The sequence below is a fragment of the Triturus cristatus genome, chromosome 5_2 (genome assembly GCF_964204655.1).
Source record: "Triturus cristatus chromosome 5_2, aTriCri1.1, whole genome shotgun sequence".
Lineage (NCBI taxonomy): Eukaryota > Metazoa > Chordata > Amphibia > Caudata > Salamandridae > Triturus > Triturus cristatus.
In genome coordinates this window covers 502256730-502280819 of record NC_140588.1, presented here as the reverse complement: position 1 = coordinate 502280819, position 24090 = coordinate 502256730, and the positions used below count along the sequence as shown (strand labels likewise).

At 41.6% G+C, this 24090-nt stretch overlaps 1 protein-coding gene across 2 annotated transcripts in view; it reads left to right on the top strand.

Moving 5' to 3' along the window:
* Positions 1–24090, top strand: part of AVL9 (AVL9 cell migration associated) — a 425217-nt gene that overhangs the window by 377214 nt on the left and 23913 nt on the right. For both annotated transcript variants that reach the window (XM_085607507.1, XM_085607508.1), the window contains exons 14-15: positions 8073–8126; positions 16323–16411. In XM_085607507.1, the coding sequence (XP_085463633.1) occupies positions 8073–8126; positions 16323–16411 (143 nt within the window). The remainder of the gene's footprint in view (positions 1–8072; positions 8127–16322; positions 16412–24090) is intronic.

Genomic DNA, 24090 nt, shown 5'->3' with positions numbered 1-24090 from the left:
GTAGCAGTCAGTCGGTCTTCCTCCAGGACTCAGCTTTATAAGCTTCAGGCGAGATGTGGCATTTGCAAAGTGTACTGGCAGTAGTTGAGACCATCCGTGGCAGAATATTGGGTGATATTCTGAGCGAAGGGCCTCTCCTAATACGTGGTTAAGTGGTTGTAGTCTGTATATACTAAATCTTATCAGAAATTGGAATATCTGTCATAAGTATAGCAACACAAAAAGATGAATGGAATGCTGAACACTGTCAAACATTCACCCCCATTGGGTGGGAGTGTAGCCAGTCCTTGTCGACTAGCGCAGGAGTACCTGACTTTAGTTTTATGACAATAGTCATAGTTGTATTATCAATGGGAACTAGCCTCAAAGGGCATAGGGATAGTGTGTTTGTACGGAAGAAAGAAATATTATTTATTTTGAAAGCCCTCACCCACCAACCTAGTTGGTGGCATGCTTCATCATCGGTCTCCACCCGGTGACACCGAATGTGTCCCGGGTGTGCTTCAACGCCTGTTTACAGCAGAGCTGGTTTCGTGGTGAATGAGTGTGCAGTGATAGCGTGTGCGTGTGCGTGCGCATTAAAAACTGTCCTTGGGTCCCAATCCCTATACTAGGTAATTTTATTAGCGGGCCCTTGGCAGTGTTAAAAACAAGGCAATGGATGTGTTGTGGACATCCGATGCATACCAAGTAGGGGCTGACGTGGGAACCGAGCTTCACCCAAAAGGCGCGTCTAAGCCGACCCCAATACCGGATACTCATGAAGCTTTGCTCTGATAATCTCAAGAGTACAAAGCAGAGGGGGAAGCACCCACTTACCCATATTGCACCTTAGCGAGTGCAACACATAGCGGGTCACTTACATTCAATTCCTGACCCTGCCTTTTTAAATCACTTCACGAGCACTTCACACACTTACAGGTCCTGAAGAAAGCCAGCTCATTCCCAAGGCCTGGCTGAAACATGTTGACCACACAGGATGTGGGAGACCATAGATAACTCCACAACACATCCATTGCCTTGTTTTTAACACTGCCAAGGGCCCGCTAATAAAATTACCTAGTATAGGAATTGGGACCCGAGGACAGTTTTTAATTCACACTCACACGCTATCACTGCACACTCATTCACCACGAAACCAGCTCCGCTGCAAACAGGTGTTGATGCACACCCGGGTCAAATTCGGTGTCATCGGGTGGAGCCCGATGATGAAGCATGCCACCAACTAGGTTGGTGGGTGAGGGTTTTCAAACGAAATAATATTTCTTTCTTCCGTACAAACACACTATCCCTATGCGGCGAGTTCCCATTGATAATACATATATTCCAGGGGAAGTGAACAAGCCCTGCTGTTCCTCCCTCTCCTCTTGATACCTAAAAGTCATAGTTAACATCTTGAGAAAGATTTTCTTTCTTTGTGGCACTTAAGATACAGAATAATATGGTATACATCTTAAGTATCATTTGACTATTGGAGGCCTGCAGTGGCTGGGTCACCGGCTGCTGCGGTTGCTCCTTGCTTGCCACTCTTTCTCTCTTCCTGTCCGTAAAGGTCTGGTATGGCTCCTGAGTTGCTTGTTCGTTTCAGCTTGCAGGTAGGCTACTGAAACAGGTTGCAAGGAGCAGTAATCAGTGTGGCACACTGGTCCCCCACTTGTGAACTCTCTCAGCACCAGCGAATGATGATGCTGATCATTCGGCTTCAGTTGGTTGGAAATATGGTACTGAATAATAAATGATTGTGCCCCACATGCCTAATCACCCACTGCCACAATTTAACCTTGTGCCAACAAAGCAGCAGAGCAGCACCTGTATGTAAGCCAACTTCCCAGGTCATCTCTGAGGTGGTGATAATGGTTGTGGCTAAAGCCCTGGCAGGCCCACAGGTTCACGGTCATTGGGAACTGTTGGCGTTACTCCTTCTCATCAGGCTGCTGTTGCGTAGGAGACCGTGAGGGATTCAATGCTGCATGTGTCTCTAGGAGAAGATGCATTAGGCAGATGACTATGTCACACCTACAGAGTGCCCTCTTCATGAGCAAAAGTATTTATCCTTCAAAAAGAGGAGCAGTAGTGAATGGCAGGTTGTGATAATTTAAATGTGTTGATTTCATAACTACTTGAGGTATATTTGGTAAACAAAGGATCCCACTAGAAGGTGAATCTACCGTCTGTAAGATCTAGCCAGGCTGGATTGTTTCCTGTGCAACACAAGTTATAATCACAGGTGGGGTGAGAATGGTCAATTACAGTATTGAGGTTGTGCCCTCCTCACAGAAGAGCTGTGTAATCACTGGTGTTAATGCACCAAAATTAATAAGATAGTGAAACTGATATTACACGCATTGTAAACATTTATGATGTCATGGTAAGTACAGCACGCAATATTTGAGTCCTGTTCATACTGCCAGTGATCGCAACATAACCTTTGTCTCATCTGACTTCAAGCAAAGTGAAATCACATTTCCAGAGTGACTAAAAGTGCCAATATAGATCATACTAAAAGAAACCTCCAACATGAAGCAAAAAATTAATACAATGACTTCAAAACATCACTGAACTAGCGGTTAATACTTGCTCCAATTTATTCCCGTATTTAGTGCCTTGCTCATTGTACCCATAGCGCCAATATAAACTACCTCCAGAAAATATGCTATCTGTATTCAATGTGTCAAAGTTCAGATACGTTTATAATGTTGACATTGACTATGCAAATTCATGGTACAATAAAATCGAATCTTATACTTTTATATAATAGAGAGTATACTACCATTGTATCCACATTCATATCTGCCCTTTATGCCTTCATCTTTGCGTCTTGTGTTTAATTTTTTTACTTCTGTAAGTCTCCTCCTGTGCTTCCCCATTCCTCTTTTTTGCTTCCCAAGTCTCTTCTAGTATCCCCATGTTTCCTATCGTCCCATAGTACACCATGTCTCCCCATTGGCTTGGAATATCTGTCGATCCCCATATCACTCTCTTGTTTCTCCATCAGCTTTTCCATATTTCCTAAGACCTCCCAGTTCTACCAATTGACTGTGTAATGCCTCCTCTGACTTCATATGTCTCTTTCTTATCAACCAAGTCTCTATAACATTTGACCTCCAGTTCACTAACAAAGCTCTACACGACTCAGCATTGGCAAACCATGCCCCCTGTTAATGCTCAGTGCCAGGTGAGCCCTCCCATTTCTCTCACAAAACACCTACTTCACCTCATGAGGCCCCCATGTCTCCAACTGCGTCTCATATCGCCTCATCAGTTTAGTGCACTTTTCCCTGCAATCCCCCTTCTCACCTCTGTGGGGGTTGCTATCAGCAGCCATGCCTACCCCATTAGCTTTTCTTTCAATCCCGCAGACTCCTATGTTTTCCTCAGCATCATCCCACAATTTTGCAGAGGTATTAGCTGAAGTTGGCTTAGCTGGGTATAACCTATTACGGTTGGTTAAGTGAAAGAAAATAGCAAAGCTAATTGTACACTTTTTTAAAACAAGCCTTTTTTGAAAACTGGAGGCTGTGCAATGAGCTTACACATCCAGATGATAATAATACAGCTAAACACATACTTTTGAAATATGAGAGTCGGATTGTTAAGCCACTGCAGGTGGTAAGCAATCCAGCGGTTCACAAGCAACAACAGAGGGGTAAAAGGCACAAAATAGTTTATTAATTCCTGCAGAAAAAAGAGGGAGCAAGAGTGAGGCTAGGATACATTGTGAAATATTAATCTGGAATGAATACGTGAACCAAGATAGTGAGGAAGAAATGTACTCATTTTTATTGTATGATAACCGCATGCCATATATGGGAGGAAATGCTTGCTTCTGTGATTTACCACTTCATAGAGAATAGTATTCCAACATGCAGTATTCTCGGCTGTATTTTAGTTATGTATTCTGTCCACCAGTATGGATTTACAACAGGTAGTAAATGCTGCCATGGCTCAAACCCATCAATGGTGGAAGTACTGCTGATAAACACACATCCTTTCATGGCAAGGTTTTTCACTAAGGATAAAAATATACTGTTGGATGTAAATAATGCAGCTGGACAGACATAAAGAAGAATTATAGAACCCCTGTCGCAAACACTTCTCCACTTTCATTGCTTTAGTATAAAGTGTACTATAAGTTATTTACCCTTTTGGTAATGACAACTAGGTGTCTGTTTGTCCCAAGTAAGAATTTGAGAGCTGCTCTTCTGTACCGGAAGATTTGTTTGTGTATTTAATGTTGCCTAAAGTTTTACAGTTACCGCTGGTGGTTCAATGGAATGAATTTAACCACCTAATGTTATTGTCTTCTTTCCGTGAAGGATACTATCTGCAATACGTGCTGTTTTTCACCTTTAAAAATTGGCTTTTGGATAAGAAAAGAAAAGGGAACAGTACCTCTACTTTTGAAAAGATTAATATACTACCACTTTTGCAATGTCTTCAAATAATTTCATCAAATGATTTTATGAGTTTATAGAACAAGTGTTAGCAAGTTATAGAAATGTAAGTAGCAGATATGTTTTACACTCTGCTTTACACTCAAAGTAAACTGGCCCATGTTATGTGTCTCATAAATTAACAATTTGGCAAGTGAATTATTTCAAATGGTACAGAGACAATTACTTCGAGACACTTCAGTGACTTGTCTTACAGACAGGAGAATAAGAGATCTACATGAAAATATAAAACACCAAACTGATAAGTAAACCAGATGATTAGAGATTGAACCCTGAGTTTGATCATCACAATTAGCTCCACCTTTGGGAGACTCCAGGGATGGAAGCATCATTTGTGTTCCACTGCACTATATGCCCTCAGACATAACTAAGATCATTGAGAATTCACTATCTGACTGTACGTCCGGGACAAATGGTATCCCCAAGCTCTCTTCAAACCAAATGCATCTTCAAGGGTAAGTTTTCTGTCTGTGATGTTTAACACCGTGTTAGCTGAGGGGGTCATTCCAGGCAGCTGGAAGGAGTTCAATTATTTATCCAATTTTTAAAGGAGGATCGGCCTTGTTGCTGAATAACTATTGCCTAATCGCACTGCTGGACGTAGATCTCAAATACTTCTCTTCACTGCTAGTCTATGAGATCTATCTGCGTGGGCACTTGAAACAGGTAGATTGCCCCTAAACCATACAGGGTTTTCAAAGAGCCATGGGATGCTCTCAAACCTGATGGCAGTAGGCCTCATCATGAGAAGAGCAAATGACACCCGCACACCGCTGTTTCTGTGTTTTGTTGATTTTAAAGCAGCATTCAATCATGTCCCACAGAGCAAACTGTGGGAAAAGCTACAGCGCTGGGGAATCCCGCCCAACCAGTTGCAGGGTATTAGGCTGCTTTATACAAATACTTGGGTCAAGATTATGGTGGGAGATGCTACTCATCTACCGAAAGAAGTGAAGATATCGGTTGGACTTAAACAAGGGTGTGTTCTTGCATCGCTTTTATATAATTTGTATATATCAGACCTGTCTCCTGCCTTGGATGAGATGATCTCCCACGCCCCCAGCCTTGGCGGCCTCCCGCTATCAAATATTCTATATGCAGATGACCTGCTGCTTCTTAATAATTCCAGAGTAGGATTACAAAGGCTGATAAATTGCTTAGTGGTATATGCTGCAGACAATCAGTTAGAAATTAGCCTGAAGAAAACCAAGCATCTCGCTAAATCAGCACATTTCCAAGAAGAGCAGATGGCACCTTAACCGAACAACAATAGATGAGACATCCAGCCATGTTTACTTTGGGGTTAAGATTGACTCAAGGGCCTCGTTGACCCCACAGAAAGGAACCATTAAAGGGAAAGCGCTGGCCTTAAACTTTGCCTGTGCAACTGTAGCGAAATCCCTCCGGGGCATAATCTGAAACTCCTGGCCACAGTTATCAAGGCAAATTTATTACCAACCCTCTCGTATGAAGGAGAAATTGTTCTGGGATCAAACACCAGCCTGTTGGACAATATTACAAAGCAGACTTTTAAGCAAGTCTTCTAACTATCAAGATCGGCATCGCCAGCATAAGTCAGGCTTGAGTTTTCGTTGGTAAAGCAAACACTCTCCAGACTGGAGCATTCATAAAAAATGCTGTTTCAAACTGAGGAATGCAGCTCTATATTATGACGTCTGGTATGAAATCAATCTCCAAAGAGGCAAGGGCAATTTTAAAAGATATCTGGAGGAAAGCATTGAGAAACTTGGCTTGGGTGAGCTCTGGCAGTTGGACAATAGCAAACAAGTGTTCAAAAGAATAGTGAACAAAACCATTAGCCTGCAGAGCTGACAGAAAGATAAAGGAGCAGTAGACTAACAAGAGCATAGGTGACTGGTGCTAAATACATATTATGATCGAAAGGACCTGGCCCTCCTTGAGGCCGCCTACTCTCTTAAAATCAAAAAGAAGTTACTGTCCATGAGATTGGGTGTGTTACCGACCCTCAACTTTAAACCCAAATGGCAAGGCGATGGGAAATGGGGGGATATGATGTGCGTTTATGTCTCCAGATAAAAGAAACGCTTCTGCACAATACTTTGCCCCTGCCCCCGCTTAGGTCTGCGGCAGAGGGCTCTACTGCATAATGAATTCAAGAGCCTAGGAATCAAGACCTGCAGATCACAGAATTAGTCACTAAACCCAAGGAATATGATGCTCAATATTAGACTGTTACAGTTTATGGATGTATTCAAGAGTCTTGTAAAATCCAAGACGGACACTTAGGGTTCAAAGTGCCAGTATGAGGTGATAGGGGGGGAGGCAAGAGCGAAACATTTCCTCCCCTGTTTTCATTGGGACGAGGGTTTTGGACACCGCAAGCTTAATTGCACGCTCTCCTGTGTAGACGAGTCATATGTCCTGGCCAATGGCTGGTTGCTAGTGGAATCTCAATTCCCTATCCAGCCTTGCCGTGGTTACATCTAAAAATAGGTGTCAAGAGTAAAGGGGTTTAATTCCCTACCCTGCTTAGAAGAAGCTTTGGCCACTGCAGGTCTAACACTACACCTTTTAGCGCAGCTTTGCCACACACTAAGGCCATGGTGGGCTGCTAGGGGTATGGCAATCCCCTAGCCCTCTTGCTGCATACTAAGGCCTCGGTGGGCTGCTAGGGGTATGTTAATCCCTTAACCTGCCTAGTTGAGGTTTTAGTACACGTACATCTGACACTTTATGTATAGTTGTCACCTGATTTGAATAGGCAATGGATGGGTGTTTAAGGCGGGTGTGCCTGGATCGACAATACCCCACAGCCTGATTATGATCTTGGGGACTACATTGCCTCAGGACCATGGGCAGGCGCCACCCACATTATGGGTTTTATCTATGCAAGCCTCCTCTAGCCTCTTTTCGGGTGAATGAGGTTTTTTTTCTTGAAATGCATTGTTGGCTTATATAACTGGATTATTTTTTAACTGGAAATGTAATGTTTTTATACCACTTTTTAAATTTTGTAAATAAGTTAGATGCATACTTTGTGCATGTTTATGGTTTTAATTAACTAATAAACTACGCCACATATTAGTATAATGGCAAGTAGAAGTCTCTGGATGGTATATTTTTCAATTGAATCTTTTATTGGTCTAAATATTTCATAGTTTGTCCAAAATATGTTTTCTTTCACTTAACCCAGAGCACAAGCAGGTTACCTGGCCCACAAGTTAATGTGATTGTCATTTGGTTCATTACACAGACTGTCACCTAAATGTGTCTACATTAGCAGCATGGTAGGTCCTCATACTGTCACAGATCCCAGTGTCCATTTGGATGCACCCTAAAGAAGATAGTTACTTCAACCACACTCAACAGGTTGCCCCTATTTTTTAATATGTAAAAAAGATTGACAAATGTTTTATCTATTACTCCTCTAACAGATACTGACTTGCATAGTGTACAATAAGGAATTGTGTACCTGAGAAATGCTTAATTAAGAAAAGTAATTTTGCTGAAACATAATTTTTTGTTCCCTATTTGAAAAAATCATGTTGACAAAGTGACTCATTTTACATTTACACAATAAAAAAAGTAAAATCAGACAAACTAGTGTCTCTTAAGATTATTTTCTTTATTTTCCAGCCATCCGTTCCAGGGACAATACAGTGTCTCAGATGTCAAACTTAGGCTGTCACAGTAAGTGTTAATCAGTTATTATGTTTAATAGGACATTGGTGCATGTTATTTTATTTGATTCATATAGGTAGTAATCTAATTACAATGTAACACGGTTTTGGGGCATATCAAAGAGGCAGAGCTAAATAAAAAAGTACTCCTGTTTAGAGTTGGCTACTTGGGCTTCACCTCCTTCTTACAGTACTTGTTCGCAGTCATGGTTGAACATTAAACAAAAAATTAGGTTTGTCTTTGCTTTGTTTATTAAAAATATATATATATATTTTAGGAGTTCAGGTGAATGATTGTAACTGAAGTCAGCTTTCTGTGTAATCTAAACTTCCTACTTTGTTTGTCAATTCCCCCTAACTCTCGTGGATAAATACATCTTTTGCCATCATTCTACTCTGGACCTTCATTGCTATATACCATGTGGTTGAATTCTTAAGGTTATACGCTCTTCAATGAGCACTGTACTGACTGACAGTATCATGGTAACCTTGTTCCTGAAATCCCATACTGCCAGGGTTCTGTTCTTCCTAAATTTCAGTTATCTGTGGCTAACTAGTAGTAGTTACAAAGGCAGCCTGCCCCAAAGGAACTGATTTAAAAAAAAAAAAAAGAAAAAAAACCTTCAACACTTTTGTGTTGTTTGAAGAATCTGCATGAAATGTTCCTCGTCTGAGTCAATCACATTGACTCAATCCTCAAAAGTTTTATGATGATCTGGCAAGGTGAGCAAAGGTTACATAGAGGGGACTCTTAACATGCTAAATCCCATGTTAATTTCCATAAGGAAAAAAACTGTCACACCTCTAGCTCAAACCCCTTGATAGATTTTTCAGAAACTTTTGATAGGTGAAGCATCCTTTTCCAACTCACAATTGTTTTTTTTTTTTTTCGTTTCATGAAAATCCATTCCCCGTTTTTTGCACACAAAAAAGCAAAAACATAGTGTTAAATTACGAAAGAAAATAGAGATATTTTGATAATTGGAATTACCATCTTGGAGTTGCAAAAATGAACTTTTTAAATTTGTAAAATGCAGAATCTGCTGATCCAGAAAGGTCCACAAATCCTTGCAATCTTAATGGCTGAATATTTTTGTAGTAGCCGATTATGGTATTTTTCAAGTGACTTTTTTTTTTTTTTTTTACTAACCAAATTTTTTTCAACAGACAAAATTGGTATTGTAACCAATTGTAAGCATAATTTCACTTTAGCTGTAGATTTTTGTGAACTTTTGAGGTTTCGCCCATGCGCATTGAGAGCTAGCCCCATGGGCCTTGCGTTTAAACCACGAGTGGCCAAGCATCACTGTGCACATGGTTGCCCATGCGAAGTGGGGGTTATTCAAAGAGTCTGTTGTTTGGCCTGGCCCTTTGGGCATCCCTTCCCCGGGAAGGGTTTGAATCTAAATCACTCCCGAGCAATGAAAATCGTTTTTCAAAATGAAAAACAGACGACGCGAGCAGCGAAGTCCGAGAAGGAAAAGGAATAGAGTGTAAATGTAGAAAAAAGACTGGTAGCAATAATAGATGATTAACAAAAATTGCTGAAAATGATGTGAACAATTGTAAATCGCATAAACAAGTGAATAAGAAGAGGGAAAAAGGGTAACTACGAGGAAGTCGAGAAGCATAAGGGGGAAACGCCAAAGAGGGAGAAAAAGAAAGCCAGAAAAAATGGGGATTACAGGGAATAAAGAAGAGAGTGAAGAAGCAGTGGGGTTGAACAGAAGGTAAAGGAAACAATACTGTTCACAGTCAAAGAGAGCTGAAGATATCTAGGGGAGGTCAGAATTCATAACAGTTCAATATGCACGGTGGTAGTGCGAACGTCTAAAATGGTCAAAAGATAAATGATGAAGGAGTATTATAAAAAGCAGCTGAATTCAAGTCTTTCATTAAGCCCTTTCGGGTGGAGGGCATTCAATCTGTGTATCCAATAGAGTTCACGTTGTAACAAGAATTTCTTATTATCTCTTCCTTCAATGTACATGATTGTTTCAAGCACCATAAATCGTATTTGACTGACATTCTGGTTCATTTTGGAAAAATGGGTGGCTACACATGATTTCATATTTTTAGTCCGTATGTTGCTTCTATGTTCAGTTAGTCTTATTTTAATCTTACGTTCCGTTTTGCCCACATACAGTAATCCGCATGGGCATTTAAGTAGGTACACTACGTTGGCAGTGTCTCACGTGGCATTGACTTTCAATTTAATGGGGGTGCCTTGAGTGGGATGAGTTACAGTGTTACCTTTGATAATGCTGTTACAGTTTCCACAGTTGTAACACGGGGCTGTCCCCATGTAGGTTGTACCTGGTGCGTGCGGTTCCTTGTTTAGCAATTGTTTCAGATTCTTAGTACGTTGGTAAGCAAATATGGGATTAGCTTGAAAGATATTGTTGAAATCATGTTCTGTTTGGAGCAATTGCCAGTGTTTGCAAATGGTGTGCTTGATTTTGGTACTTTGGATGGAGTATTTGGACACGAACACAGCTCGTTCCTCCGTAGCAATAGACAAAAGTTTTGTTGTTAGTAGTTGTGATCTCTCCTTAGATTTAACTCTATTTTCTGCTGTTTGTATGATAGAATGTGGATAACTTATTTGTATGAATTTTGTTTTAATCTTCTGACTATCTTCTTCATACAGTGTATTAGAAGATGTAATGCGTTTAACTCTGAGTAACTGAGAGTACGGCAGGTTTTTTAGACTCATTTGATGGAAGCTGTTAAAGTGGAGATAGTTATTGCGGTCTGTGGGTTTGGTGTAAACTGAAGTCACTAGTTCATTATTGACAATTTGTATATTGATGTCCAGAAATGCTATTTGCGTCTTGCTCATATTGTGGGTGAATTGGATTCTCTCGTTTACCTGGTTCAGCTCACTTATAGCCGAAAGTAATTGAGTTTCTGTGCCATTCCAAATCAGGAAAATATCATCGATATATCTGTAATATGTGATCAGGTTGTCTTGCCACTGGATGTTCGATAGTATTTGATCGATCTAGTTCGAATTTATGCATAAACAGATTAGCATAAGCCGGAGCGGCACAGTTTCCCATGGCCACTCCAGATAGTTGAGTGTAGAATGTATCTTTGCAGGTAAAGTAGCTGTGATGTAGAGTAAATTGCATTAACTCCATCAGGAGTACTTGTAGGTCCAAATTTTTGTCACTGTTAAGCAGAAACGACTCCATGGCTTGTAATCCAAGGTTATGGGGAATTTAGGTGTACAGCGAGTTTACGTCGATGGTACAGAGAACGAACTGCTGATCTTTGTCCAGGTTAATGTTGATGATCTTTTTAGGAAATCCGTTGTGTCTTGAATGTAGGAAGTCATTTTTTGGACACTCGTTGGAGATGTTGGTCGATGTATTTGCCGATCGGTTTGTGTATAGAATTCCGTGTGCTCACAATGGGTCTTAACGGTGGCCTGGTCGGGTGTGTATGAATTTTTGGTAACATATAAAGATATGGTGTTTGTGGATGTTCGTTGGTCAAGAATTTTTTGTCACGTTCTGTAATGGTTCCCATTAGAAGAGCTTGGTCAAGGATGGTATGTGACACTTTGTTGAATTCCATTGTCGGGTTGGAGAGTAGTTCCATGTATAATGAGTCATCATTGACATGTTTCATCAAGTTTTCATTATAGAAGACCGTATCTAAAATTACCAAAGCTCCTCCTTTATCTGCCTTACATAGAGTAATTTCATCATTAGCAGCAACTTGTGCAATGGCATGTCGTTCTTGAGTAGTCAAATTGGATTTTCTGTGAACTTTGTTCTGGAAAATAGTGTTTACGCCTTTTTGTACCATAGTCTCAAAAGTGTCAAGCACTTTGTGGCTCAGGGGTGCCATAAAAGTGCTCTTGGGTTTTAAGCCTAGTAGAGTGCCTTGTTCTTCTCTTGGTTGTGGTTCCATAATGTTCCTTTGTATGCTTTCAGTTCCTCACCTCTATGAACAGGAAGTGATCATCTTTAGCACCATACCTCTTTTACTCTTTGGGAAGAAGATTCACCTGATCATTTACCTAGGAGTGTGACAGTTTCTCTACTCATTGCTATATTACTCCTTTGGGCATCCCACCATGTGTGTCTAACCCCTACTGCACATACCCTTCGGCCACATTTTGTGCCCAACCTCCACTGGTGGTCAACCCACACTGCCTTTGGCCATGTGCCTCAAGGGTTGGCTGGAGGGCGTGGCTTTCGGCCAGGGCCTGTATTCAACCCACCACATGCAAGCATCTCCCGCTGCACATGGTATTTGGCCATGTGCAGCAAGAGTTGGCCACAGACCCTGGAATTTGGTCAAGTCCTGCTCTCAACCTTCCACAGGTGGACAACCTCCACAGTGAAAAACCTGTGACTGCACACAGTGGAGGTTTGATAGCAGAGCCTGGCTTTCTGCCAAGACCTGCACCCTTACCCTGCTCCTATCCCTCCTTTACTACAGGGATTTTGACCTGTAGTCTAAAAAAACATTTGGTGGGTGTAGGGGGTTTCACTGACCTTTATTTGGGTTCCTAAACAGTGTGTGACTCGGAGGATGCAACAAAGACCCACAAGTCCTCTTTGAGGTTGTGAACCCATCTTATGGGTCTGCGTACTCAGGGGGAGAATCAGTAAAGATCACAAGACCACTCTGGTTTGTAATCCTGACTCCTGGATCCGAAGGCTCTAGATGGGGACTAGTGAGGCGGTCAAGGTACTAACTTGGGATCTGTGGGCGTGGAAGCCTATGGATCCTAAACCCTGCTCCAGGATCTGCAAACGACACAGCTTCCTGTAGTGTCAGCGGCAACAGATTTTTCTCTGTTGTGGTCAGCCAATCATGGATCTCTGGTCAGTGCACCCAAAATGGCCAACAGTAGAAAAAACTCCCTTGCCCAATTAGATAATTTAATTTTTTCACATTTTTTGCCGAGCCCAGGTTTATTGAAGCCCACATTTATAACGCTAATTTCTTAAAAACCGTAGAATGTATTTATATTAAACCAAGCAAAGTCACTTTCCTGAGTAAAGTTCCTTTTTCAGAACACGTTTAGTGTACTTCTGTTTAGCCATTTATTTTCTGTAGTGGAGAGCAAAGATTCCTATTAGGGTTAATATGGCAAATGGATTTGCATGAAACTTGCCAATCTCAACCTGAACCTGATCATTTATTTTGTAGGTTTTGGGCGGATATTCTGATACGATCCCTAGTCTTATGTTGCTTGACTCCTCTTTGTGTCTGTTTGGTGACTGTCTTTTCCAGCTAATCCCAAAGTGGTATCATTTGTCCTTCACCTACATGGATCCCACAAAGAAAGGGAAAAGGGTTTTGCTATGCCTTTGCATATCAAATAATATTACATACATTCTAAAAGAATTTGAAAGTAGTAACAAGATTCTAAATAATTTACCCTTAGATATTATTATCAACATATTGTTGTAAATGCTCCATAATCTTATGCTTCCCTGCTGATTTCTCGCAAAGTTAGTTTTTTCCTGCAGTTTCCATAACTCTGTTGTAAATGGAGCATCACCCAAAGCAATCCACTTTTAACAAAGGGTGACTGTCATCCCCATGTCCAGGCCACTATACAGCTGACATTAGTTGGCAGCTTGATACTTGTGGGGCACAGAACTTTTTATCTGCATCCCAGGTTGCAAGTTGGGTTGATAGGGGCATCCCAGTCAGCCCTCACTAGCAAATACGTAATCGGTCATGCCTGTGAATTTTCCTTCCTCAAGTGTGAGAGGTATGTGCAGCATGTTTGCTTGCAGTTGAAGGGTTGGGTTACATCTAGCACAAATCATCATATAGTGGGGTTACCTTGTGTCTTGTTCAGATCAGCAAATTCTCCAATGGGAGAGGGATGGCATTTTGTCAGTTTCACTCTGCCTGTCAGCCACCTCTGCGAGTAGTGCTCCACACATGCAAATTTAGAAAAATGTGGAGAGATTTAAAACTTGATTCACGTTTACGCCTGCTTCAAGGATGCATACTTTTGTGGCACAGATCCCGCTCTATCAATAATAATGGAGAGGTATTTGTGTCAAAATTCAATGGGTGATTCCATGGAAATACCCATGGGCTCCCCCTTGACACAAAGTAAAACATACTGCTACTTTGTATTACTTTGGTCAAGTTCCAACACAAATTTTGATATATGTTGAAAAGTAAATATAACAGAACACTTTGCACCAGGTTTGTGTTACAAAAGTAGCACAGAGTCTGTGCAAAGTGTTAGTAAATCTGAGCTTTATGTTTGGACGTAGCACAACATTTTTTCAAAGAATATTACATTTGCCCTTTAAAATATACTGACACAATTTAACTTTAAGACACAGAACCTAGAATAGGACATTTTCTCTTGTGACTCGCATTAAATTATGCTGGGCACTATCCCCGTGTCATCAGATAAGAAAACAAAGTACACATAAGGTGACTGGATATACACACTGTGACCTACAGGCCAAAGTTCAAGCTCCTCAAGGGATCCCTTCCTCACCCTACGTTAACATTTTTATGTATGTATGTGTGTGTGTTTGTGCATTCATCTTTACGGCATCCTCAGATCAAAAAGATCTCCGACAGAGAGGCTCCAGGCCGTTAGGCATTGCAGTACCGGCCTAATGAGGAGTTCCCAATGATGAGGCATGACACCGTAACGGGTGTGTGAGGGCATCAAGATCTGATTTTCAGGTCGTCCTGCGACAGGACTATCAGCCACAATGGTCCAACTTTAGGGACCCCCTGCTTTGGCTAAGGAGGAACTAACCCTATCTTGAGATTCGAGAGAAGAAAGAATCCACAACTAAAGATGTTCGGACTGAACTTCAGATAGTTCTAAATCAACATATTGTGCGTTGAACAACATTTAAAAAAAATGGGATTCAAAAATGAAAGAACATTACAAAAAATTCCATCAGTAAATAAAGTTTATAAGTAGCTGTTTGCTGTGAGAGATGTACAAAAAAAGTAAAAAAACAAAGTCCGCCAAAACAGAAACATAAAAAAAATGTTCTTTTGAGAACCACCAGCACAACTCAAGGAGCTTCTATCTCTTAACTCTTAGGATATGTAAGGCTACCATTGGTGGGTTGGGCAACCCCTACCCCACAGCAAAAGTTTGAAGCCATGCACAGTGGCTGCCTGCAGTAGGACGGGCACATGCCAGGCCCTGTGGCCAACCTCCACTGCGTATGCCAAAGTCAATGTGCAGTAAATGGTGACTGCCTACAGGGGTTTGGTGCAGTACAGTGCATTTGGCCGTGAGGTGTAGGGTTTGGCCACCTGCAGTTAGTTGGGCACAGGCATGGACAACAGTTCCTGGATTGATACATACCAGGTGAATGCTGTACAACATATTTAAAAAACTGCACTGAAAAAACACTTTAAAAAACTATTAGTTATGGTTCAGTGCACACGAACCGAAAAGGCCCTGAAATTTGCCAGTTATAAAATGCAACACACACCATAACTCATGATGCCCACAATACTCAATACAATACTTAGCAAATTGTCACAGGAAAAATTTCTGTCTACCAAGAGCAAACATAGCGAACATTGTGATTTATGGTGTCTGTTGAGTATTGCATATCCTAATAGGCAAATTTCGGAGATTTTTCAAGTTTGTGTTTGCTGAACCATAACCAGTTGTTTTCAAAGTAGAGGTGCACAATTTCATTATTTCTGCCTTCTATGAGATCCCATTATTCACACCTGCTCATTTAATAACTTCTTCGGTGCACTTCTTATCCCTTTGTATGTATCTTTCAAGACACAGTATTGAGTTAGAATCTAAAAGTGATTGTGCTGGCTAAAATATATGCCACATTGGCTCACTCGGTCAAACACTATGTACAAGATGGCATCGGTTCTCTTTCATCTCCAACTTTTACGAGGTTGTCTGTTTAGCTGGAGAATGAAATGAAAGGTTTCCAACAAGGACCGTTAAGACATTTTACATTAAATTGACTAATAGTTAAAACACGGCTGCTAAACATTCATCAGTTGTTATTTTTATTATTGAGGACATGCATTAAATGTGCGCTGGCAAGTCATTAAACCTATTTTCAAATGTTACAAAAATATTAATTTGCTCTTCTATCTCTACGATTTGAAATTTATGATAATTGTCTTTGCTATTTGGAAACAAAATCCTTTTAATTGATGATAAAATGTAGTTGTTATTTTAAAAAATCATTTTTTTCCATAGTTCTGTGCAAAACAGTGAAAGAGGCAAGAAAATTGGAAATGCTGTGGTCACCACCAGTCGGACTGTTGTACAGACAGGAAAGGCTGTTGGTAAGGAATGCCTTGTCATTTTTATGCATAGTTTAATCATTGTCGACCATATAAAGTGGAAAATCAATTACATCAATCTTGAGCTGGATGTCCGTTTTGTGAATTAAATTGTTGTGAGCGGAATAAAAAAAGGTGGGGAGGGTCTCTAAAAGGGGTGTAGCCTATGTAATTTAGGGCGTGGCTTAAACCTGCAAACTAAAATTCCGTGATTCCCACAGTGAGCCATATGACCTGTATTCTGGTCTATTTCCGAGTTTTCTGTTACTGCATCCAGTATATAACACAACTGACATACACCTAAAACCAACCAGGACTATTGGCTTTGTCAATGGTTGTTAGCTCTTTAAGAGACATGAGCAACAACAATAATTTTGCTGTGAATAATATTGATACGTTTTCAATTCTGAAATTGTGAGATTGTGAATTAGGCATGGAGGTCTGTGGAAGGGGTCTCAGAGTGTCTCAATCACTCTTGTTATTTGCACCCCATGTTAGACGTGTGCGCTCCTTTTCCCCCACATCATTTTCCTCTTCAGCACTCTCTTTAACTCTCTCCTGAATTATGTCATTTCCTCGCATCGTCTTCACTGCACCACCCTCCAAACGCACAACACACCTACTCAACTATAAGCACTTCGTTTTATTTTACATTCCACCTTGTCAATATTTTGTTTACTGTGCACTTTCTTCAGACACATTTGGATAGAATCACAATTTCAATTGGAAAACAGGACCATTGCTATATGTGCCTTGCAGAGAAGCCAAGGATTGGATGACAGTGTATCCTTCTGAACACATTTTTGACTCACTGATCGGCACTGTGAGCTTGTACTGCCTTCAGCCACAACTCTCGAGTCCTCAATCGGTGCCTGTTAAAATTTCGTAGAGGCAACTCAATTTACAGTATGCTCTATACAAGAATAATATGCTACACTAAAAAGAATACAGAAACACCCTAGAAATAGCTAACACTCTTAGAGAATGTAAGATTAAGTCAATCATGAAATATAAAAAGGAACTAAGGTCCAGATGTACTAAGATTAGGAATAGCAATTTCCTAATTGTGATTCTCTCCGAATCGCAATTAGAAAGTCGGCATTCCTAATGTATGAAACTTGAGTTTCATTAGCAATTCCTAGTGGGTCGCAAATAGACCTACCTCATGCATATTAAGTAGGTAGGTCACAATTTTAGACCCATTAGGAATCCCAGCCATCACAGGGATGGTGGTCTGCTGAGGTAAGCAGACACCATGTCTGTGATTGCTTTGTCATATAGTAATCATTTTTTTTAAACGCAGCCCATTTTCTTTAAAGGAAAATGGGATGCGTTTAAAAAGAAAAATGAAACTTTGCAGTGTCTGTTTTTTAAGAGCAGGCAGTGGTCCCTTGGACCACTGCCTGCTCTTAAAAAATGATTGATTTTTATTCTCAAAGGGGAAGGGTTTGTAATAAAAGCCCGGTACTCTGGTCCAGTTTGTCTTGAAGGTGATTTACTGCTCATAGACAAAACCCGAACTGCCTTCACGCCAGGCATAGCTTTACAACACCAGCTGCATTTTTAAGAACCTGGAATGCCCCTTGTTATCTTCTAGAACACAAATATGTCACAGCAGCTTCAGCCTAGCTGAAGCTGGCAAAGTACAATATGACGGTCTTCTGGGGTCCCCCTTCCCACTTACAAATGGGTTAACACCTCCTTCAAGGAGTTGGTAAAATATGAGTGTTTAGCGACCATAATTCAATTGCAAAACATTCATAGATCCCATATTATTGTTTGTGAAACTATCACATGATTGGTCCTTCGTGCCTGCTTAGTTTGCCCTTCATGCAGTTATATTAGTTAACCGCTTCGATGCGGCCAAAATTCCCCTGCGGTGCTGGAGAATTCCATGCGTGCGCAGTTTGTACTGCCCCCTGCCGTCCTCCGCACATGCCCACCGTGACGTCTGACGGCCGGGGGCCTTCCAACGCACAGAAGAGGTTATTACCATCTTCCCTCAGAATGTAGTCTTCTGCTATTGATGTTTTTAGCTAGCCACATTGAAAATTCATTCCTAAAAGCATCTGCGGTCTTTATTTTATAATATTAGCTTAGTTACTACTTAAGCTGGTATTTCAGTTGTGTAGTATCAGGTATTAGCACCAGTTGTGGAACATTGAAATCTTGTCAGGCAACCACAACTCTCACTTTGCTGGCTATACTTAATGTTACAAGTCTGCAAATGGAGCACTCTATGGCTAGGCAGCTTGCAGTGGCACTCCTGTGTGTTGTGGGCTGTTACGCTGGTACATCAGCAGCCTCTGGCGTGAATCTGTGTCTCTATTCTACTGCCGCTCTCCTTCAGCCTCTTCACTAGCATCTGCCATTTCACACGCGGCTGATTCAGATTATCCCTTGCTTTTGGAGAGAGCAAAGCCTAAGAGAAAGAAAAGTAAAAAAAATATATATACACATTCCAATTGAAATTGCTCCCACAATTGAAGACACCACACGCGATGTTTTTACTTCACCATTTATTGCTTCGCAGGCTGCAGCATGAACAGGTACGGCTTCACAGCGTGAATCTGCCATCCGCCATATGCGTTTCAGGTTTCCCTTTGTTCTCTGGCTTGGCTTCTGGTGCAAGTACAGCTATGCAGAACCTCTCGCACCTGTGATTAATTTTGTAGTCCTTCCCCCTTGGGCATGTGCATCAGTGCACTCTGGGTCTCGTAGTTTCACTTGTTTTGTCCATAGTGGTGCTGCTGTAAAATTCCTCCTTTAATTACATCCCTTCGGGTCGCTGGTTAGATCGTAGCTGGATGTTGCATTTCTCATGCCTCATCAAACTGGTAACATCGCTCCATGAATGCGCTGTGGACCCACCTTGCAGCAGTGTGGTATCTTCGTGGCCCGAGCAGGCCACAAAATATTCCAATTGAAATCGCTCCCACAATTGAAGACATCACACGCAATGTTTTTACTTCACCATTTATTGCTTGGCAGGCTGCAGCATAAACAGGTACGGCTTCATAGCGTGAAATCTGCAACTGCTGCAAGGCGGGTCCTCGTGCTGTGAAGTTTACAGCGCATTCATGGAGCGATGTTACTAGTATATATATATTACTCAAAAAAAATCTATCCAGGTCAGCTCCTATCCTGAAAGTTTGGGGGAGATTCGTGAAGCGGGCGCTGAGAAAAAAGGGGGTCCCAAAACGCGTTTTCCCCATGTTAATTTCCATAGGAAATTTTGGGTCGAGCTACAGCCCGAACTGCTGAACGGAATTACCTCAAATTTGGCAAAAAGGTAGAGATTGGTTCAGAAAGCGACCTTTTTTTTTAAATGGTGTAAATCCGTTCAGTAGTTGCTGAGAAATTCAAAAAATAAGAGTCAAAAAATCTATTTCTCATAGGAAACTTTGGGCAAGGCTACAGCCAAAACTACTGAACGGAATTGCCCCAAATTTGGTAATAAGGTAGTGCTTGATTCAGAAATCGACCTTTTGTAGAATGGTGTAAATCCGTTCAGTAGTTGCAGAGATGATCAAAAAATAAAATGTATATATCTATGGCCGAGGAGGGTTCGCGAAACCTCCCGACCATGAGCTTTATTCTAATTGGCTGTCAACACTCCATACCAGGAAGTGTTGGCAGCCATCTTGTGAAAAACAAACGCGAAAAACAAGAAAAGGAGGCAGGGTAGAAACACCCTGACCCCCTAGGCCTCCTCAGGGGGTCCCACAAGGACCCCCGGGGCCCAAAAAGGCATTTTTTTAAAAAACAAAATCTGCCGAATTCACACTGGGTGTGCGAATCCGGACCGAAGAAAAAAAAAAAAAAGCGCGGGTGGGCCAGGTCCTGGGGGCATGCATAAAATCTATAGCGGGGGACTGCGGGGCCCCCGCAGCCCCGGGGACTGCCACCTCCCTGGGGCTTAATTTAAGAGTTGCGGGGGGGGCACGCATGCTCCCCGCCGCAGCCCCGGGGACCACCACCCCCGGGGCTAATTTTAAAATGTGTGCAAATCTTTAAAAAGAGCTGGAACATCCTGCAAACAGACCATGTCCTATGCAAAGTGATTCCACCCAAATCCACTATCACCTATAGGAGAAGGAAGTCAATAGGTGATCAGCTAGTGCATAGCCATTACTAATCAATACCTCCGAAAAAAGATCCAATTACAGGATTTTTTCCTTGCATGAGGTGTAAAGCCTGTAAATATAACAAGAACATCTCCACCTATAAGATCAGAGAGAATTACCCTAACCCAGTGTGGAAAATCAACCTACTGTTAAACTGCAATTCAGAATATACCGTTTATTGTCTGGTATGCCCGTGTAACAAGCAATATATTGGTAGTATGATCCATCCTACCAAGAAGCGTGTTTTGGAACATATGAAGGCTATCCGCAATAAAGACTGTAATTATCCGGTTGCCCACCACTTTGAAAAGGTCCATCAGAGCAATAGGGATCTATTGAGTTTCTTCTGTTTGGACCAAGTGCGTAGAGACGAGAGGGGGGGAGACAGGATAATAAAACTACACATCCTGGAGTCCAAATATATAATCGAATTCCAGACGATGGCTCCCCTGGGCCTCAACAATGATGAGATGTGGGTACATCTGGATTGAATACTGAATAGTGCGCACCTATGCTCACGATTTTATATATATATATATATATATATATATATATATATATATATATATATATATTTTCTCAGCCTCTCTTGCAGCTTTGGGGGTTTCTTCATTTGCACCCTATAAATAGAATAGTGACACTTACATATTTCTTCTCCCTTCTTTTAAAAAAATTAAATAATGAATTTGTTTATTAATATTAGGCATTGTACTGTAGTCGTGGAGTGTCATGTTATACAGTCAACTTTAGAATGAACTATATTAGGTATATCAAATTACATCAATGTTGAACAATGCCAGAACATGATATGAATTTGAAAGAGGGGATGCAGTGATTTAACTGTCACGCTCTATATTACTGTGATATGATGGAAACTGCCAATTTAGGGCGCAATTATGAATTGAATATTTTTAAGTCTAGATGATTTTTTTCGTGCATAAATTAAACAGTGTTTTAGAAATAGAATGAGGTATCTATCGGAAGATAGCATCAACTGCCCATCGAGGGCATAATTTAATCCATTGGGTATTTGCTTAAGTAATTTGAGGATACGCGATTGAACGCGTGTATGAAACATCATTATTGGTGTCCTCTAAGCGTTAATCCCTGCTATGATTTTCATAGATTTTTTAGATATCTTTTCTGTATATATTTCATATATGAATGACTATGCACGATAAGTGATTAACCTTTGGATTGTTAATATTTGTAAAATATTGTTGTTTGCACTTTTTGTCGCATCCTTATAAGTTAATATTATGTTTAAAGATGGCCGCCATGATTCCTGGGGAAAGGTTATGAAACAGTCTTTGAGATCTATGATTGTCACATGATACTCTTTTGGTTTGCATTTAAACATTGCATTTGTTTTCAACCACCGACATCGAAGAAGGGCTTTACGCCTAAACGCATCTGTTGGTGCGGGGGGTCCGCACATTAAACAATTACTGAAATATCAACCCGAGAGTTTGTCCGTTTTTGGCTTGAATCTTGTCAAAGTGGCGAAATGTATTGCCGCTCACCACCGCATGGGCGGCACCCGGGACGAGCGGTGCGGCGGCGGTGACTGAAGTTGTTGTACATATATATATCAGCATGTGGTTCTTTTAGTCCAAGAAATGCCATGGCAGACCTGTTTCAGCCATAAGGCTTTCATCAGTGCCGGTGTCAAAGCAGGTCCTTTCACCTATACTTATACGCGCACACACACACACACACACACACACACACACACACACACACACTTGAAATAATTGAGTAAGGGGAGGAGCCCACCCAGACAATTGTGAATTCCCATATGATAGAGAAAGGCTGAGGAAGCTCCATGGAAGTATGGAGCACTTTTTTTCACAATGAATTAGTGTATACATTCTGATAGAAGCTTTCTGCTTCAACATTCAAGTGCATCTCTTATATTTTGGTTTAATTTATAACATGCTACTCTCAGTTGGTGTAATATTCTAACAGCATTATAGCCCTTTTTCTTTGGGCTTTGCTGGTTGTTATATGACCTTTCTCTAGTTATAGGCCAATAGCTCGGGCCTATAACTCCAGTAGAGAGGGCTTTTAACTATCAAGACAGCTGAGGCAGTAGGAGTATAATGCTATGTTATGTACCTCCTGTCTAATTACATCCTTTTTATTTTTTATTTTCTCTGCTTACCACAGAACGGGAAACTAATTGTATTTGCCCCAAAAGTTATCTTCACCCTCCTTTTTAGGTCTCGCCTAGCGACGCAGCGCATGCGCTGCTCGCCTTGGCGAGATCTATTGTCGTCGGTTTTTGGGCGGAAGGGGGACATGAGATGTGCACGCGTACGGACAGGAAATGTGCACGCATGCACATCTCCTGTCCCTCCCTGTCTCCTGCTCACTGTGCCTGCTCGGACAGGAGATGTGCACGCGGAGTCAGGTTGTTGTGCTTTCTTTCAGTTCAATTTCCTGTAGTGCCAGTAACTTTTTGAGAATCACAATTACTACATTATCTGTGCGTGCCTGCGACTGCGACGTGCAGAACCGGTTAAGAATTGGGCGCAGTGCTGCTTCCGCTCGTTTTAAAGCACTTGTGTTGGAGTGATGGAAACAGCATCTCTCTCTCTTGCGCCAGTGTTATTAAACCTCCGCTTCAGGAAGCTGCCCTGCTATCCACATTACCTCTCGGCTTTTTATGTATCAACAGCTTCCATTTACACGTACCTCACACCCCTGATCAGGAACTACGAAACAGCAAATAAATCTTTGATGTAGAAATCTCACCATCATTGGAATCTTGCTAAAGGTGTGCCGCCTACTGTACTCTGTCTTAAAGGGCATTCAATCCGGCACAACCCTTCTTTAAGCATTTTACTCTCTCCTGCTTGGCTGCTCCAAATCTGTCCCATCACCCAGAGTGCTGTTTGACCTCTCCATGGTGCGCCTTCTCCATCTCATTCGGAGAGATCCCCACCAATGGCTCTTTTGTGTGGGCGGTATACAAATCTATTTCTAGATCTCAGCCCAAGCAGATTATTGTGTGCCTTCTGAATCTCCACAACCTTCAAAACTGGATGCATGGAGGCAGAGCTTGGTTCCGAGTGCGATAGCAGCACTCTGCAGAGGATCCGGCTAGCACCATCCTGATGTGGTAAAACGGGGACCATGGTGCTTTCATGCAGCATGATTGCGAGAGGCTGTGGAGCAGAGAACCTACAGGATGTGAGGGGGACTGGCGGCGTTCCACATCCTGGCCTGACTTGCCCGATTTACACGCGTGCACATCTCCTGTGCCTCCCTGTCTCATGCTCGCTGTGCTTGCGTGGACAGGAGATGTGCACGCGGAGACAGCTTGTTGTGCTTTCTTTCAGTTCAATTTCCTGTAGTGCCGGTAACTTTTTGAGAATCACAATTACTGCATTATCTGCGCGTGCCTGGGACTGCGACGTGCAGAACCAGTTAAGAATGGGGCGCACCGCCGCTTCCGCTCGTTTTAAAGCACTTGTGTTGGAAAGATGGAAACAGCATCTCTCTCTCGCGCTAGTGTTATTAAACTTCCGCTTCAGCAAGCTGCCCTGCTAT